We start from the raw sequence: 16,132 nt of genomic DNA on the forward strand, positions 1-16,132 counted from the left end.
TTATTATAGGCAGCGTACGTTCTCCTGTTGACCACTTAAGTCATTTGCATTTCTCTGCCTGTGAACATTCACCATCTGAAATATCTTCTTCTTTGCCAAATCACAGTGCTTTCTTTTTCTTTTCAGGATATTAAGGAAACTCTAAAAGAAGTATCCCTTGTTTCAGCTCACTTTTCATTACTCGTTTACTATTTATAATAGCTGTGGGCTGTGAGTTTGTTCACATTTATTTGTCATCTTTCTACTGTGAGACCTACTAGAGTTGGCAAAGGAACCTGCTAGTCGATCGACTTTTCCTCGTGGATGTTTTCCTGCCTGGAGAATGATCAAAATGGAGCTTTAGGAATTCTCTGCCTTCTCAGGAGTCAGCTAGGAGTCTGCTGTGAAATTGAGGCCACAGAGCTATTAAAGGATCTTTTATGGCAAAGGCTTGTCATATTCTGTACCTGTTCTTTATTCCTGACTTAAAACAATTTTCCTGTTTGTTTTGCATTATTTTGTTTTTTACTTTCTAAATCAGAACTTATTTCCTAGCAAGTATTTTTCCCATTTTAAAGAGGAAACTAACCACCAATGTTTTTCTCTTGTTTGCTTTCTTTCTAAAAGAGCTTCATTATATTTTATTCTGCTTTTCATTAGATATTTTTTGCTTCCCATATTATCACATAAGATCTTTTCCTGTGTTCTAAAAAATTATAGGATACTTTATACATTTATTGTCTTTATGCAAATCTTTTCTCTTTTTTTGTTTTAACTTTCTATTTTAGTTGACACACAATGTCACATTACTTTCAGGTGTGCATCTTAATTATTCAACAAATTTATGTGTTATGCTATGTTCACCTCAAGCATAGCTGCCATCTGTTCCATTACATCGCTATTACGGTATCATTGACTATATTCCTTATGCTCTGCTTTTTATTCCCATGACTTACTCATTCCATAACTGGAGGCCTGTATCTCCTACTCCCCTTCACCCGTTTTGCCCAACACCCCTACCCACGTTCCCTCTGGCAACCATCAGTTTGTTCTCTGTAAAGATCCTTTCTCTTTGAATTCTATTCAAGGTTATATTCAAACTTCAAATACTAATTTATTAATTTTTAATAAGCAGCATACTACTACTCATCTGGAGGGTTTCCTTTTTCTTTTCTTCTCAGTATTGCAGATGCCACCCTCCTAGAAAACTGCGTCCAGGAGCTTAAGGCTCCGCTGCCTTTGTCATCTCCAGTTGAACACACTCAGGCTCAGGTAAGTGTCACGTCTCTCTCTTGCCTCATGGCTGTGTGTGCATTTGTTTGCTTCAAGTGCCAGAAACATAAATTCTGCCAAGAATATACTAACCATAGGAGAGGGATGGAAATCTTTCAGGACATACATGGTATGATGAGGTTATTTGAAATAGGTTACTTAACATTTTAATCCGAGACATCTTTGCATTGTAGAATAAAGCAGCAGGGCTTAAAGATCTAGATTCTCTTCCTGATTCCATTATTAACCAGCTATAAAGGTTTATCCACAGACCTGTATCTTTGAGCACCATGTTAAAAAAGAGAGGATATTGGATAGACCATCTTCCAATCCTATGATTTTAGACTGTCTATCATTTTCACCTAAATTGAAGTTGTTAAAATACATAGTGACTAAATTATGTGTATTTTTAAAACCCAGTCTAATAAAAATAAATTTATTTTTGTTCCTTTTCAGATATTTACTATTTTTAAGTTCTTGCTTGTATCTAGCATCTTATGTAAAGTATACTTAACAATTCCTTGTGTAGTTGTTGCTAATAGAAATGTTACCTCAAATCAGATTTTAAGAAGAGCTACAAGATTTATTTAGTGTGATGATTAAAGGTGGGCCACAGCAGTATCTTTTGCTTTGTGGTGCTGTCTTTGAGGTTTCTGAATAGGGCACACACCCTTTTACAAGGTTGGGTAACACAGTGTGTATTATCTTCAAAACACTTGTCCCAGTGCAGTGTTTTCACTTTTGAGTGTGTTTATTTGCGTAAGGCTATCTCTTCCATTTCACTGTCTATCCATGCAACAAATTTTTATTGAGGGTCTACCATGTACCAGGATCTTGCCTGAACAAATAAATACTCTTCCCCTCAAGTTGGGAGAGCAGACTATGAGCAAATGCATATTTACCTGCCGATGATAGGTATCTGAAGAAACACTAAAACAGGAGACAGGGAATGATGTCAGAGCTGGGAGGGTAGGGCTTTTCCACTAAGGGTGGTTGGGGACGTTCTTGCAGACGAGGACATGTAACCTGAAGTATGTGAGGAAGCTAGTCCTGGGGGACACTGCAGGACCCCTGAGATTGGGATATGTTTGGTCTATCCAAGAAATATTAAGGAGGCCAGAGTGGCTAGAGTGAATCTGTGAGGGGGAGATGAGGTCGGAGGCTACAGTGAGCTCCATGAAGGCAGGGCTTTGCCCTTACATATCAGTTGTGTTCTGGATGCTGAGTGTGCCATGAAAGGTGCTCATTTAGTACTTGTGGAATGAAGGAATAACAACAGTAGCACACATTTACGGAGTGCTTGTATGTACTAATTTAGGTAATCCTCACAGCAGTCACATGAAGTAGCATTAGTGGCCTCATTTTAAAAGTAAATGACTGGAAATGTCCAGGGTTGCTCACATAGAAAGGGGCAGAGCCAGGATTCCTGCTCACACAGGTTGGTTCCAGAACTCACCCTCTTAGCCACTTCATCACCTAGCCTTCTGTAGGTAACTGCTTCTTGGCTGTTTGTTCTCACACAAGATTACTCATTCATTCTAAAAAAGTTCTGGAACCTCTTCTCTGCCAGATTGTGTTCTAGATGCCAGTGACAGATGTGTGAACAAAGCAAACACGCACACCTGCCCACGTGAATTCTGTCCTCAGTGCAGAAGACAGACAGGGAGCAGTAAATAAAATGTGCAGTGTTTTATCAGCTGGTGACAAATGGTATGGGAAAAACGAGGGTGGGTGAAAGGGTGTGCGGCAGAGGGGGAGAGTGCTATGTTTTGTCAAGGTGGTCAGAAGAGGCCTCACAAGGGTGAGATCTGAGCTCTGAGTGGAGGCGCTGAGGAAGCGGTGAGTATGGCTGGGCGAAGCGCGTGGGCTTGTGAGAGGCTTCAGTGACTCCGTGGTTCTCTCTCTGATGCTTCTCGTTGGCTCTCACCTTCCATGGTTTGTCTGTTTATGTAGTACTTCATACATCAGAGTCAGGCTTGTAACTGCGATCAATAGTGTAGAGTACAAAGGCATCAAAAAAGACTTCATAGCAGTAAGGAAATTAAATGTTACAAATAGCATTTTACCTGATAGGAGATGTGTTGAACAATATTTTGTAATCTTTCTTTCTTTATAAAATTGTACGATATATGGCATTGGAATGCCCCTTTCTACTTCCAGAATATTGATTCCACAGTTTAGCTCCTTAAAAACTGTAAAGGCTTTCTTTTTCTAAATGGAATTTGAAATTTGACTTTGAAAATACTGCTTTGTTTGGTATTATTATACTTGACAGTGTTAGTTTGGTCATTAATGGCATGTTTATAATATGAGAAAATACTTTGTGTGCTATGCATTCATTATAGATCTTAAAAGTTATAATTAACATCTTACTAGTTTTTTATTAACTTACATTACAAAGAAAGTGACTTATAATGCATAGAAAGCTGAAATATCACTGAACTAGATTTTTCATATGCTGTTTTGTTTTCCTTTATCTCTTTTTTCAAATAGGTATCCTTTCTCCTAGAATACCTGTCCTCTTTGTCTAGGCTTCTGCAGTCATGTTTACTGGTCGATCCTGACCTTGTGATTCAGGACGAGCTTCTGAAACCTCTTATCACAAACATCATTGGGGTCCTCACCATATGCACCAAAGATGTGTTAGGTAAGCTTTATTTTTTAAGTTTAGGATGGAAGCAAATAATATTGAGGAAAAAAGTCTTACTCTGCACCAGGTACTCACTTCAAGGTTAAATTTTATGTTGTGCTTTGCCAATATTTTGGAAGGCTTTTATAATGTGCTTTATAGTTTGGATCTTTTAAGTGGTTCCAGGAGACCATTTGAGACAAATATGTGGTATAGTGAAGGGCCTGTCCCCTGTGCTGTCAGTTTAAATGCGGGCAAAGTTCTGTATGTAGTATTAGCAAGTACAGTGAGTTTCAGGTAGTAATTATTCTTCTAAGCTATGGGTACAGCCAAATGACCTACTAATAACTTCTTTGCAATAACAAGTATAAGTAAATGTAGCATATAATATCAAACATTTTGATAAAGTCCTAAATTATTGAAAAATATACTCTGTTGAAAAGTTGCATATAGTACTTAATAGAAGAAAATTAAAACAATATAGGATCTTTAACAGAATTAAAATATAATAATTAAAAGATTTTATAATGAAGTAATTGATAATTTGACTATTGCTAAATGGCTCTTTGCCTGTTCATTATTACTTAGTTTTTTGAATTTCATGGATTTGCTTGGTTTTAGGTAAGTGAAATGTTTTATGATGCCAGCAAATCTAGCCCTCAGTGTCTCATTAGTATTAAAATATCCTGGTGCTAAAAGAATAGTAATTCCTTACTTGGGAATTTTACAAGTGGTAGTGATGTCCTAACTGAGCAAATCAAGATAGACATGCATTCTTATGAGGGTAATATCAACACCCAAGAAGCAAAAATTGAATCTTGGGGAAAAGGGAGGGGGAAAAGTCTTAGCTGTTACAATGGTTTGTGACCCTTCAGAGCTCAGTCCTACCTAATAAAATCTTATTCCTTAGTATTTAATTTCTCTTGTTGGGTTTCTTGGGTATCACTTGGGAAGCACTCATTTTGAGCTCATAGAAGATAAACAGGAAATATACAATATCATTGCTAAAAACCATAGTGCCTAGCTGGTTGTAACTAGAAGACTTTTGATTCAATACTTGATCCCGAAGTCATATGGCAAGAGGGAGCCAAGTCATATGGCCAGATAACCCAAAGTCATATCATGTCTTGATTGTCATTGGCTGACTTGTGGATTTTTGTTTTTAATTGATTCTCTTGCTTTTGTGTGTGACTTGGGCTTTGAGAATTAAATAAAAATAGTATATGTTTTATTATTATGTAAGTTAATTGGCCTATTGTTAATTATGTCAGCTGCTGAAAATAAAATAAAAAATGTCACTGATATCTGAATGTATATCTAGCAGCTGGTTAAGTTAGAAGTCATTTTCTCATCTAGCAAAAGGTAAAAGTTCAGTAAAAATTTTTTTAAGAAATGAGTTTTAAAATTTTTGCTGGAGAAATTATAGTTGTGAATGATTTTATAAAATATTGATTATATTCTAGTATATGATTTGCTAATTTTCATATGTAATTCGATACATTTTATAGAAGCAAGTAAATTACAATGAAAGTTATTTGGCAAAAGTAGTTAAAAGTTAAGTTAAATGTTAATTGCTTTTCAATTTTTAATTTTAACTTTCAACTTATATTTTATTTGGCTATCTTGAATAAAATCAGTAAGCTTTATACCTAATTCTTTTTATGTATAAAGTACAGATATACTGATAGTACATAAACAGATATACAGAATCTATGGAATTAAAGTTTCATGAGGATGATGAGGAGGAAACATAGTTTGAAAAGACTCCTTATAGAGATGAGAATGACAAAAAGGTTGAGACACATACCAAGGATTGCTGTAATCCAAACTCCCTGGAATAAGCCATTTCCCAAAGAAGCCTGAGGTGGAAGTCCTTAGTTTGCTTGGTAATGGAGTTTGGCAAAAGCTGGCAGATGCTACTGGTGGCGTGGTCAGAGAAGACAGTCCTAAGATTGCTGCTCCTCTCAGCCTCCATTTGCCAGGTAGAAAGAAGGGAAAAGCTGTCCTTACGGTAGAACGTTAACTGCTACATTCTCAGCCATAGGCAAAGCTGCAGAATCCTCTTTTGTGTCATGTTTTCATTGAGGGGGGCAATACTCTTGGTTGTTAAAGAAATTCTCCTTTCTTTTCTGCCATGACCTTGGCACGATGTGCTTTCTTCTTTCACCTCTGCACAAAGGGGATAAAGACAACAGGAGAAACTTTACTTTATAAGAGTAGCACAAACAATGCCATGCTTTTACTGTCTGCAAGTGTGTGTTTCCTAAGATATGACTTAATATTCAGTTTGTCATACCTTCTGAATTGTTATTGAAATGCGTTAATGAGAGGAGGATGCCTGAGTGTGTATTTGTCTTTATGTAGGAGGTAGATGAGAGAGATCTTTAAGAAGCAGTGAAAAAGTTAATTGAAATAAATTTTGGATCATGCTGAATTATATTTGTCTTCATCTGACAGGTGCACGCCTCTTAAGTGTAACGAAGTACCTGGTGAGCTTTGTATTTTCTATTTGTGTTAATAACTTGAAATGTTTTCATTAATTTTATAGATGTAGAGTTGGTATCGGCTTTTTATCACACATGGACACATTTATTTAACCTTCTGGCTACACTCCTGAGGAAAGCTGCTATTGCCTCTCTCCCGTTGATTACGATGGGTCTGGCCAAGCACTGGGTGGCGGTGATCGGTAAGAAAGACACTCTCACTAGGCTGGGGGTCTCTCTGCTAATAAAAATAAAGAGAATTATTATTTACAATTTTTATATATATATTTTTTCTTAAAATTAAGTAATTATGCATGGCATTTGAAAGAGAAACCAGGTATTTATTTTGAGAAATTTGCAGTGCTCTTGAGGAGCCTCAAAAATGCATTTTTGAAGAATTGAAACCCAGTTCAAATAACTATAAAAACAAGTTAAGAAAATCCTGTGGTGTTATGAAGAGACATGTGATATGACATGATTCTAAAACAATGAGAAAGATTTTCATGTGTTGGCATAGAAACCAGGCTCTTTCCTGACATACACGTACTGTAAGTGGGTAAACCTGCACCTAAAATTCTGTATATATGATAACATGGGAACTTAGAATAAGTAGTGTCTTGTGTCAAGACAAGGATTTTCTTATAGTACAGACATGCTAAGAGTGTAGTATAATTAATTATTTTTATAAGGTGTTTTTCATATAATGAAGTAGCATAAACAAATGTATTTTTTAAATAACTACTAATTTTTCATAAAGTCTCTTAAATTTTAGCATAGCAAAAAGACTTTTTTAAACATAAATGCATATAAATAACATTTACGTTACTTTTTAAAAATGGCTGATTTAGGCACAATGTCGAATTCTAACATTCACAGACAGGCAAGGGCAGGATGGAATAAATATGTTTTTCATACAACTTAGAAACTTTGTCCCGCTACCTACTTTCATTGCAGTAGTGTGCTTTGTGTTAAAATTTATATAAAATTTAAATTAACATGAATAACTTTGTATTAAAAATAATTTGTGCAATGTAAAAGAAAATAAAAATGGCTAGCTTAAGTGTATTCAAAATTGAGTTCTTTTAAGTTTCCAAGTTATCACTAATTCAGTCAACTTGTTTTTTTCACATCTTATTTTATTGTTTGGTCATTCTATAGATTTAGATGAATGATACATTTTGTAACCAGAGTGGTAGTGTTGAAGCAAGTTTTATGGGGAAATACATGTTCAGTAAGAAGCAAAATTGTTTGTTTCTGAAGATAGGAGTTCTGAGTTTACCCTAAAAGGAATTGTGTCCATTTAGAAATCATTATTTTGTTAAAAGAGGTTAAAACTGAAAGAGATTGACTGTGTAATTGAGATTTTCTTACATCCATGGTGGGGAAATTTAGTTTACCACCTGAGTCACTGCTAACGTAAAGCAAGGTACTACTCATGTGGGACACCTAAGCCAACTGGTCAAATGTGGCTTGCTGCTTGTTTTGGTAAATAAGATTGTATCAGAACACAGCCACCCTTACTCATTTATGTGTTGCCTACGGCTGCTCTCCTGCTACAGTGGTAGAGTTGAATAGCTGTGACAAAGGCCTATGACCTGTAAAGCGTAAAATACTCATTTTCTCTCTCACCCTTTGCAGAAAAAGTTTGCTGGCCCCTCCTTTAAGCCTGTTTACCTGACACTTTCACTAGTGAGAAAATAAGGACCTAGAAAATTCAGAATCTTTCTGCAAAACACGCACACAGTTTATATAATATGGTGCTAATTAGAAATAAGTTACTACATAAACAGCTAACTTTGGTAATAGTAATGTTTATGAAAACATAACTAATAAAAATGATTGTTGCTATTCCTTGTCATGGAGTTGTTTTTGTTTGTTTTTAGTTTCCACCCCATATGCTCATACATATTTAAAACATCTTATGCTCACTTAGTAACTTATGTTATCTATAACAGTCATTTCTCAGACCTGAGTCATATTTAGGCATCATTTAAATGAACATAGTTCTCATGATACACCACTCTCACTAAATTATTTTTCTTACGTTACTTAAGAAAATAAGAATTTCTTTTAGCCTAAATCTAGGTAGAAATTCTTATGGTTATAACTCTTACACAAGTATAAATTCCAAATAATATAAAAGTAAAACATAACAAAATTATAAACCAGTGGTACTCAAATTAATAAAATTAACATAATGCATCAAATGTTTCTTTGATTAAATCAGTGCTCATAACAGGAAATTAATAATGACTGATTCAGTGTAGATTCTTTTGAGTTGGCTTGCCTGTTCTTTCTAATCTGTGTTATGTTTACAAATTTGTATATAACCGTTCTTGTTCTATATTCTGAACTACCATGAAATGTTTGCTTCTGCACCATGCCAACACTGCATACTAACTCTTGTAAGTACTATTTAGCATCAACTTGTTTGAAAACAGAAACACAATTATGCAGTGGTGATCTAGATAATTCAGAGTACAGTTACATGAAATTTTGTTTAGGTAAGCACTGAAATAAAAATTAAAAAGTTAAAAACTCCGGAGACTTTGTGGATCCCAAAAGACCCCAGAGGGATCAGTTCTCATCTATATATAATCCTCTTATTTTGGGTCTTAGCAAATATTGTGTGTATGTGCATTTGTACGTACACACACACACACACACACTTTTTCATACCAAAAAGAGCCCGTATAAAAAGAATGAAATGAGAATTAAATAGATTCCTTGATTCTGTTGTCTTAATATTGACTGTTTAAATTACTCTTAACCACTAGAGTTATTCTCATGATACTTATAAGTATTGATAGCTTTACTTCATTAGAAATAAAAAGGCTATAAACTTAATTACTCAAATCGATCTGATTCACTTCTTTAATTTTGATGACATTTTCAAACATTTACATAGAAAGTATTCTCTCTCTCAGATATGTTGTGTACATGTGTGGGTTTGTCTACCACATGCCCTACGTTATCTGCTGCCAGCCTGCAGTTCCTTTCTGTTCTCTTGACCGAGGAAGCAAAAAGGCATCTCCAGGATAAGGATAAAACAAATGTATGCCACAGTCCATCAATGGCTTCACTTCTTGATAAAACTCAGGAAAATCAGAAATCTCTAGAACGACTTAATGAAGTAATTCTTAAGGTATGTGATTCCTTGACCTTTCAAAAACTTTGTTTAGTATTTAAATAAATCAACTTTGAGTCTTGGCCTTGTAAAAAAAGTTTTCAGTCATTTGAATTAAAAAGTAATTAATGTTCATTATGACCATTTAAATGAAACAAAAGCATATAAAGTGAAATTAACCATCTCCTCTCCAGTCCTGGTCCTCTGATTCCTTAATGACTATGATAAAAAAAAATTCAAAACAAAATATTAGAAATCTAATTTCTAATTCATAATGTCTTGCCATCTTAAAGGCATGTCTATATCTCTGAACATATATTCATCTAAACAACATTTGATTTATGTAAGGGAATTACATACATTTAAGGTGGTTTGTCTATAGAGGTGGGTGGACTTAGTTGGTACATTTATGAGAAAATGCCCCCTTTCTAAACCATGCTGCCTTATAAACTTATAAACTTACTTTTTGCAGTCCTAAAATATGAAACAAGAATTTTGTTCATCAGATGACATTCTTAAATCACTAAAGTATGATTTTATAAATAGGTTAACAAAAAAAAAAAACCTCAAAGTGTTTCCTAAGTTGTGTAGTTGTTTTTACAAAGAGGAAATTGCTAGATTTCTCAATATTAAGAATCTCCCTTTTTAATAATCATATGGTTTTATGATTTTTATCTTCTTGCTGAAAGATGGAAAAGAAGTTAGACTTGTGCCTTGACGGATTTGCTTCCATTCCCCCGTCAGCCAGCCATATTTTATAAAGACAGAAGGTTGTTCCAGTCTGCCGATTTGTTGCTGTCTCTTTGCTGCTTTGAATTTGGGGATTTTTGCCCCTTTTCTGCCTGTGGGAGTTTTGGCTGTACAGATCTTGCTGGCCTGACTACTCGTGCGTTGTGTGCAGAGGCTCCAGTTATGTTGGAAAGCAGATACGGCTGATAGAGGCAAGGATGGCTCCTGGTCCAGCTTGATTCTACCCACTGAAGGGGGAGTTCAGTGCCCTCAGTGGACTTTTGTTTCCGTCGTCTTTGCCCAGCAGACTACAGTTACTTTCAGAGCACAGATAAGGAGACTGATAAAGGGACCCCCGACATTTTCTCCTATCTCTAGCAGCTCCTTCAGAAGCTGGAACTCTAGGGGGGGAAGATCCTCACAACATTGCTCAAAGTCACTTACTCTTGCAAGGCCGCAGCCTCCCTCACCCCACTCAGCTCTTCTTAGCTTAAAACCAAAGCTGGATAGTGTCCCAATTATCTCATTCCCCATCAGAACAACAGGCTTTATTTGATTAACTGAGTCTGATTTTGCACTTTAAAGAATACTGTAAGAGGAAACTCAAATTCACAGCTTTACAATGGTCTTCCCCCAATTCAAAAGCGTTATTAATCTCCGAACTTTGGCTCTAGTGGCGCTCTTTTCCCTAGAGAAGGGGCCTTCTCTCTTACCGCTTTTACGCTTTTACCGACATACTTTCCCCTTCAGGGAATGTAAATGATTCCTGCAGTCCACATCCTTTTCTTGCCCTCAGTGAGGGGAGTGCACCTGCCCCCCTCCTCTGCCCAGGCCAGGAATGCCCAGTAGCTCTGGGAGCCTGGACCACAACCATGACCATGGGTCCTACAGCCAGTCCTCCTGGGCCAGGTGAAATTTAAAGACCTCCAGCCAGGCCAAACCAAAGCTGTTTTATTTCTTAGCTGTTTTCTCTCGCTTGTTGGTTGTGCTGTTTCAAGGAATCATGATTAGGCTTGTGATAAATATGAGTCCATGGTGGTTGATGCACCAGATTAAAATAAATGTACATAGGAAAAATTCTGTGCCACAGGAATTTTTTAAATTTACCTTGCCCCTTATTTTTCCTTAATATTTTGTAATAGTATTCATTATAAAAGTTACCATTTATAATCTTTTGCTGTTACCTTCTTGGTCAAAGAAAATGAGGTATTCTGGAGCCACAGGGTATCTCAGTGATTTTCCTAATGACTAGCCAATTTTCCTCTCCATTTCCTCCAAATTATAAAAGATGTAAAGTATTCTGTGTGGATATGGATACTTTAACCAATTATATAAACTGTTTTTCCTTATAAATCATACTCTTCTTGTTCACGTAAACAGTAGAATATAAATACATGACATTTGTTAGAAGGGCACAAGTAAGTTTAAGACAAAGAAAGTAAAGAAAGGAAGTGTCCCTGTGACATATGTAATGAGGAAATGTATGCCTCACATGAGCTGGGACATTTATTAATGAGCTTTATTAAACTACAAACACTGTTTTCTTTGCTCTGCGCTGTATAAAGATGATATGTGAATTAAAATGTTATTCAAATACATGAGCCAGCAGCACATAATAATAAATCACATATGTTTCTACTATACATGCATGTATGCTGTGTGTTATCCAAGGTTTTATACAAAGGAAAGGAAACTACAGTCTTCAAACGGTCAGAAGAAATAGTGTACTAAAAATTGATGACCTTCAGAGGTTTATTTCAATTCTCTGTACAACCTTACTCAGAAATATTACACGTGTGACCTTAAGCATATCACTTAACCTCTTGTAATTCAGTTTGTAAAATGCAAATGCAAAATGAGAGGATTGTATTAAGTTTGTATAAGCTGGCTCTAAAACTCCATCCTCCTAATAGATCGTTATGTTGTAACTTCAATTAAAAGGTCTTGGCAGAGACTCTTTAAATGGCTGCTTTACTGGACTCTTCCATAGGGAATATGGATTGAAAGTTTGCATTTGGTATTTATATCTTAAATTATGTACAAGTTTATTTTTTTGTAATTCCATTTTGAGGAGGTTTGAGGATTTGAATATTCTCTTAGAAACTATTCTGTCTTTTGACATACATGTCCTATGATATATATCTTTTGACCATAGAGACCATATTATCTGCTGACTATAACATATTGAACACATTTGACTTAATGGAGATTTTGCCTTCCCTAGTGAGATACTTGGTATGATTCATTTGCAAAGACACATATGTAATAGATTTTGCTCATAATTGAGGTGGTGAATTAATTTTGCTCCTTGTATTTGGTCTGATGTCTAAGGATAGTAATGGAAGGAAACAACAAACTCTTATTTCACATTTTAGAAAATAGATTATGCACAAGTGTTTAGTGAATGGTGAAGTTCAAGAGTAAATCTGTTGGAGAGAAAAGGCTTATCTATTTGAGATACTGCTGTGTTAATGAATGTTCACGGTAATTAAAAACCCCGTTCTTTATATCAGTGCCTTTTGGTAAGAAAGCAAAGAGTCTTAACCTAGAATACCTACATCACTTAATGTGTAGAAGGAATTAGATCTAAAAAGAGCATAAAGTTTAAATAAATTACATTGAGTCCTGATTTTCTTTCTTCCTGTGGTTGGCGAAAAGATGTGCTGTTTCTTGCTCTGTATCCTTTTGATTTAATTTTCCTCTTTTGTGTGTCTGCATTATCCAGTAGCTAGTTTGTCACTTCAGCTGTCTGACTTGGAATCTTAGCCTCTGCCTTCTTGCCTCCCAGGCTTCTCAGGCTTTGAGCCATGTGCTCCTGCTCTGTGCACAGATGCTCAGAGCGACTCTTCAGTCTGTAATAAGTGCTGCATGGAAAATGGTAGAAATTAAATCCTTTACTCTGACCTTCAGTATATGTCAAAAAGTATGTGGATTTACTAGATGTTAATCCTGTTTTTTCCTTTTTTCTTGTTTTTAGCTTTTGGCTTTGATATCAGTTTTTCTATATATACATTTTAGACTGCCAAATAGGTTTATAAGTTTTGTATCCCAAGTAGAAGAGTTCTTTTTCCTTCATTCCCCTCTTCTTAAAGGCAACTAACTACTCATACCTCTTTTAGTTGATTGTTTTATGTTTCCCTGCCATGTCTCTGACATGCTTATATTACTCTATCTTGGTTATTCCATCTTAAACATTATCTGTTGACTTCCTTCTTTGGAACGTGAGACCTGAGTTCCCTTTCCAGGCCCCACCCGCCTACCTGGCCACAGTGGGCTCCCTTCTCCTTTCGCTGCTATCCTATATCTTCATGGTGGCTAGAAAGGAGGCAGCATGTGGTGATCAGTCTGTGAAAATGCTGCACATGGTTGAACTTCACAGCTTCCTTTTTCCTTAGAGATAATTATTATATTATTTTTAAATTTGCTGAGGTTTCTATTATCACTGATAAGCTCCATGCTCTTTGCCAGCAACTGAATGTCCTCCCAGTATATTCAGACATGTCAGAACTTATGTCAGCTTCATGTTCTGGAAGAAATCACTTCCAGTTCCTTCTGACCTGCATGGTGCCCAGTATGATGCTGGGATCTCCGTTCACCTTCTTCCGGGGAATTCCTTTACTGCTCTGCTGTTTCCTGCAATGTCATGTCTCCCATGTTCTCCTTTCCTGGTTCCCGCTTTCCTTTGGGTAGAGTCTCTTGTCTGGTACTTTCCAGAGTAAAGGTGCATAAGAGGCTTTTTTGAGATCTAGACATTGGAGTCTTTTCCTACCCTTACATTAAATTTATAGTTTAGTCTAGTGAGGATTCTAGATTAGAAGTCATTCACCTCAGAATTGAGAAGGCCTTGTCTCTTCTCTTTAACTTCTCATGTTACTGTGGAAAAATCTGAAGCCATTGTGATTTCTGGTTTCTCTCCCCTGGGAGTTTTAAGAATTTTTTTCTGTCTCCAGCATTCTGCATTTTCCAGATGAAGTTTCTCAATGGGGTCTATTTAATCCATTGTGCTGGGCTTTCTTGAGGGTTCCTCCTCCTCCTCCTCTTCTTCTTCTTTTTCTTTTAAAGATTTATTTATCTATTTTAGAGAGAGAGAGTGGGAGGGTCAGAGGAAGAGGGAGAGGGAGAGAGAATTTCAAACATTCTTTGCGCTGAGTGTGGAGCCCGATCACAACCTGAGCCAAAGCCAAGAATCAAAAGCTGAACTGACTACACACAGGTAGGTGCCCCTCGTGAGGGTCCTTTCCATCTGCACTCCTCTTTCACTTAACTGACATCCCCTCTACTTTGTGTGTTCTATATGTTTTGGAACTCTTACTAAGTTTTCTTCTTCTTACATAATTTCTCATTTCTTCTTCTTTTTTTTTTTTTCTCTTTATTTTGGTTTCTGTTTTCTGGTTAGGGGCTTTTCTTATGTATCTGCTAACCTTGATTGTCTTCTGCATTTGAAACTGGGAGATTTGAAGTAGATTGAAAGCCTTGGGCATCAGAATGGAGCCTGTCAGCTGTAGGCTGTAGTGTAAGGGCATTTGGCTGCCCTTTGTGGCCTGCCTTCTTGAGCTTGTCAGATTCCCGAGAGAAGAATCTTCTGATCTCCTGCCTGGAGGTGAAAACCCAGCTGCCAAGTGTTTTGCCACAAAGTAGGAGAAAGAGAGCAGGGGTCTTAGAAATCAATTGGCACATTTCACTTAATCCTTCCTGTTTCCAGTGTAATACTCTCACCCGAAAATATGCCTCATCTTTGCCGGTTTAGAACCCTTTTAGTTCATCTTCTCCAGAGACTAAATCTCAAGTTTCTTGCAAGGGGTGGGGAGGAAGAGTGGCTTGGCTGTGCAGAGATTGGTGGGTCGTGGACAAAATCTGGTCATCAAACTGCTTCTCAGAGATTTTTCAAACAATCCTCCTTTGTTCTCACTTCCAGGGGTACCTGATGCTAAATTTCCTCAGTCATTGGCAATTCATTGTATGCACAGGGTTGGTATTCTACCTTCTCAGGCCTCCTAATGCATTTGCTGTTCATCCATCTGTTTTTTAGTTTCCAGATTTATGTGAGTGAGTGAATGAGTGTGTGTGTCTGTCTTGGTGTTTAATCCCATTTCCATCATTTCAGTGAGATTTCCTGAGGAAATAAAAGACAAATTTATGTGCACAACTGTTTCCCTAGAATTCTTACTTCTTTTTTCTCTCTCATTGCTGCAGAGAGTAGATGAGTAATATATTTCAATGAGATCATTTTGGTTTTCCTCAAAACATTAATGCCTGCAGGTTCAATAAGGGTGTGTATGGAGAGCAGTTTTCTTATTAGTGGTGAAGATTAAGTTTATAGGCAAATTAGTATGCTCATAATTAACGATAATGATTATACTCCAAACATATTCATTATCCTAAATAATTTTCTGCCTTTCCCCCCACCTTTTTCATGGTCACATTAGCATGATCTTTATCAAGTATTCCTGGTCCTGGGCATTTAATATCTGACTCATTGACCAAATAGGGACCTGCCTGGTTAGAGGCAGCAGCCTAAGTGAGGTTTTTAAGATGGAATCACACAGTCCCTGGTGGTGGGGCTGGAAGGGTCCCCCACTCTGTAGGCTCCTCTAGTGTCACATTGCCAAGTATAGGCTAATCAGGAATAGTGAAGTTGCATCTGTGTACGCTATACTATATTTTATGTAAAATTATATCATTTCGAGCTTAATTTTACTATGATATTATAAAACTGGATCATTGAAAATCACTGGTAGAAGGAAAAATTACTAATGTGAATTATATCTAGTATTTATAAATCATATGAGAAACTTCTAGTTCTTAGGCTGGAATTTATGAACCCTTTGAAATTGTAATTAAACTTCATGTGTATATCCATGTGAGAATCTTATCACAAAAGATTTCACCTGAATGTACTCAAGGCTTTAGAGC

General features: G+C 36.4%; 1 protein-coding gene across 4 annotated transcripts in view; it reads left to right on the forward strand.

Moving 5' to 3' along the window:
• The window catches only part of RTTN (rotatin), a 142,457-nt gene that overhangs the window by 104,841 nt on the left and 21,484 nt on the right, over positions 1-16,132 (forward strand). For all 4 annotated transcript variants that reach the window (XM_045790253.2, XM_087869736.1, XM_045790255.2 and 1 more), the window contains 4 exons: positions 1,161-1,251; positions 3,745-3,898; positions 6,429-6,566; positions 9,291-9,508. In XM_045790253.2, coding sequence (XP_045646209.2) covers positions 1,161-1,251; positions 3,745-3,898; positions 6,429-6,566; positions 9,291-9,508 — 601 coding nt within the window. The remainder of the gene's footprint in view (positions 1-1,160; positions 1,252-3,744; positions 3,899-6,428; positions 6,567-9,290; positions 9,509-16,132) is intronic.

This window comes from Ursus americanus, chromosome 19 (assembly GCF_024610735.1).
Source record: "Ursus americanus isolate L20-20 chromosome 19, mUrsAme1.1.p, whole genome shotgun sequence".
Taxonomy (NCBI): domain Eukaryota; kingdom Metazoa; phylum Chordata; class Mammalia; order Carnivora; family Ursidae; genus Ursus; species Ursus americanus.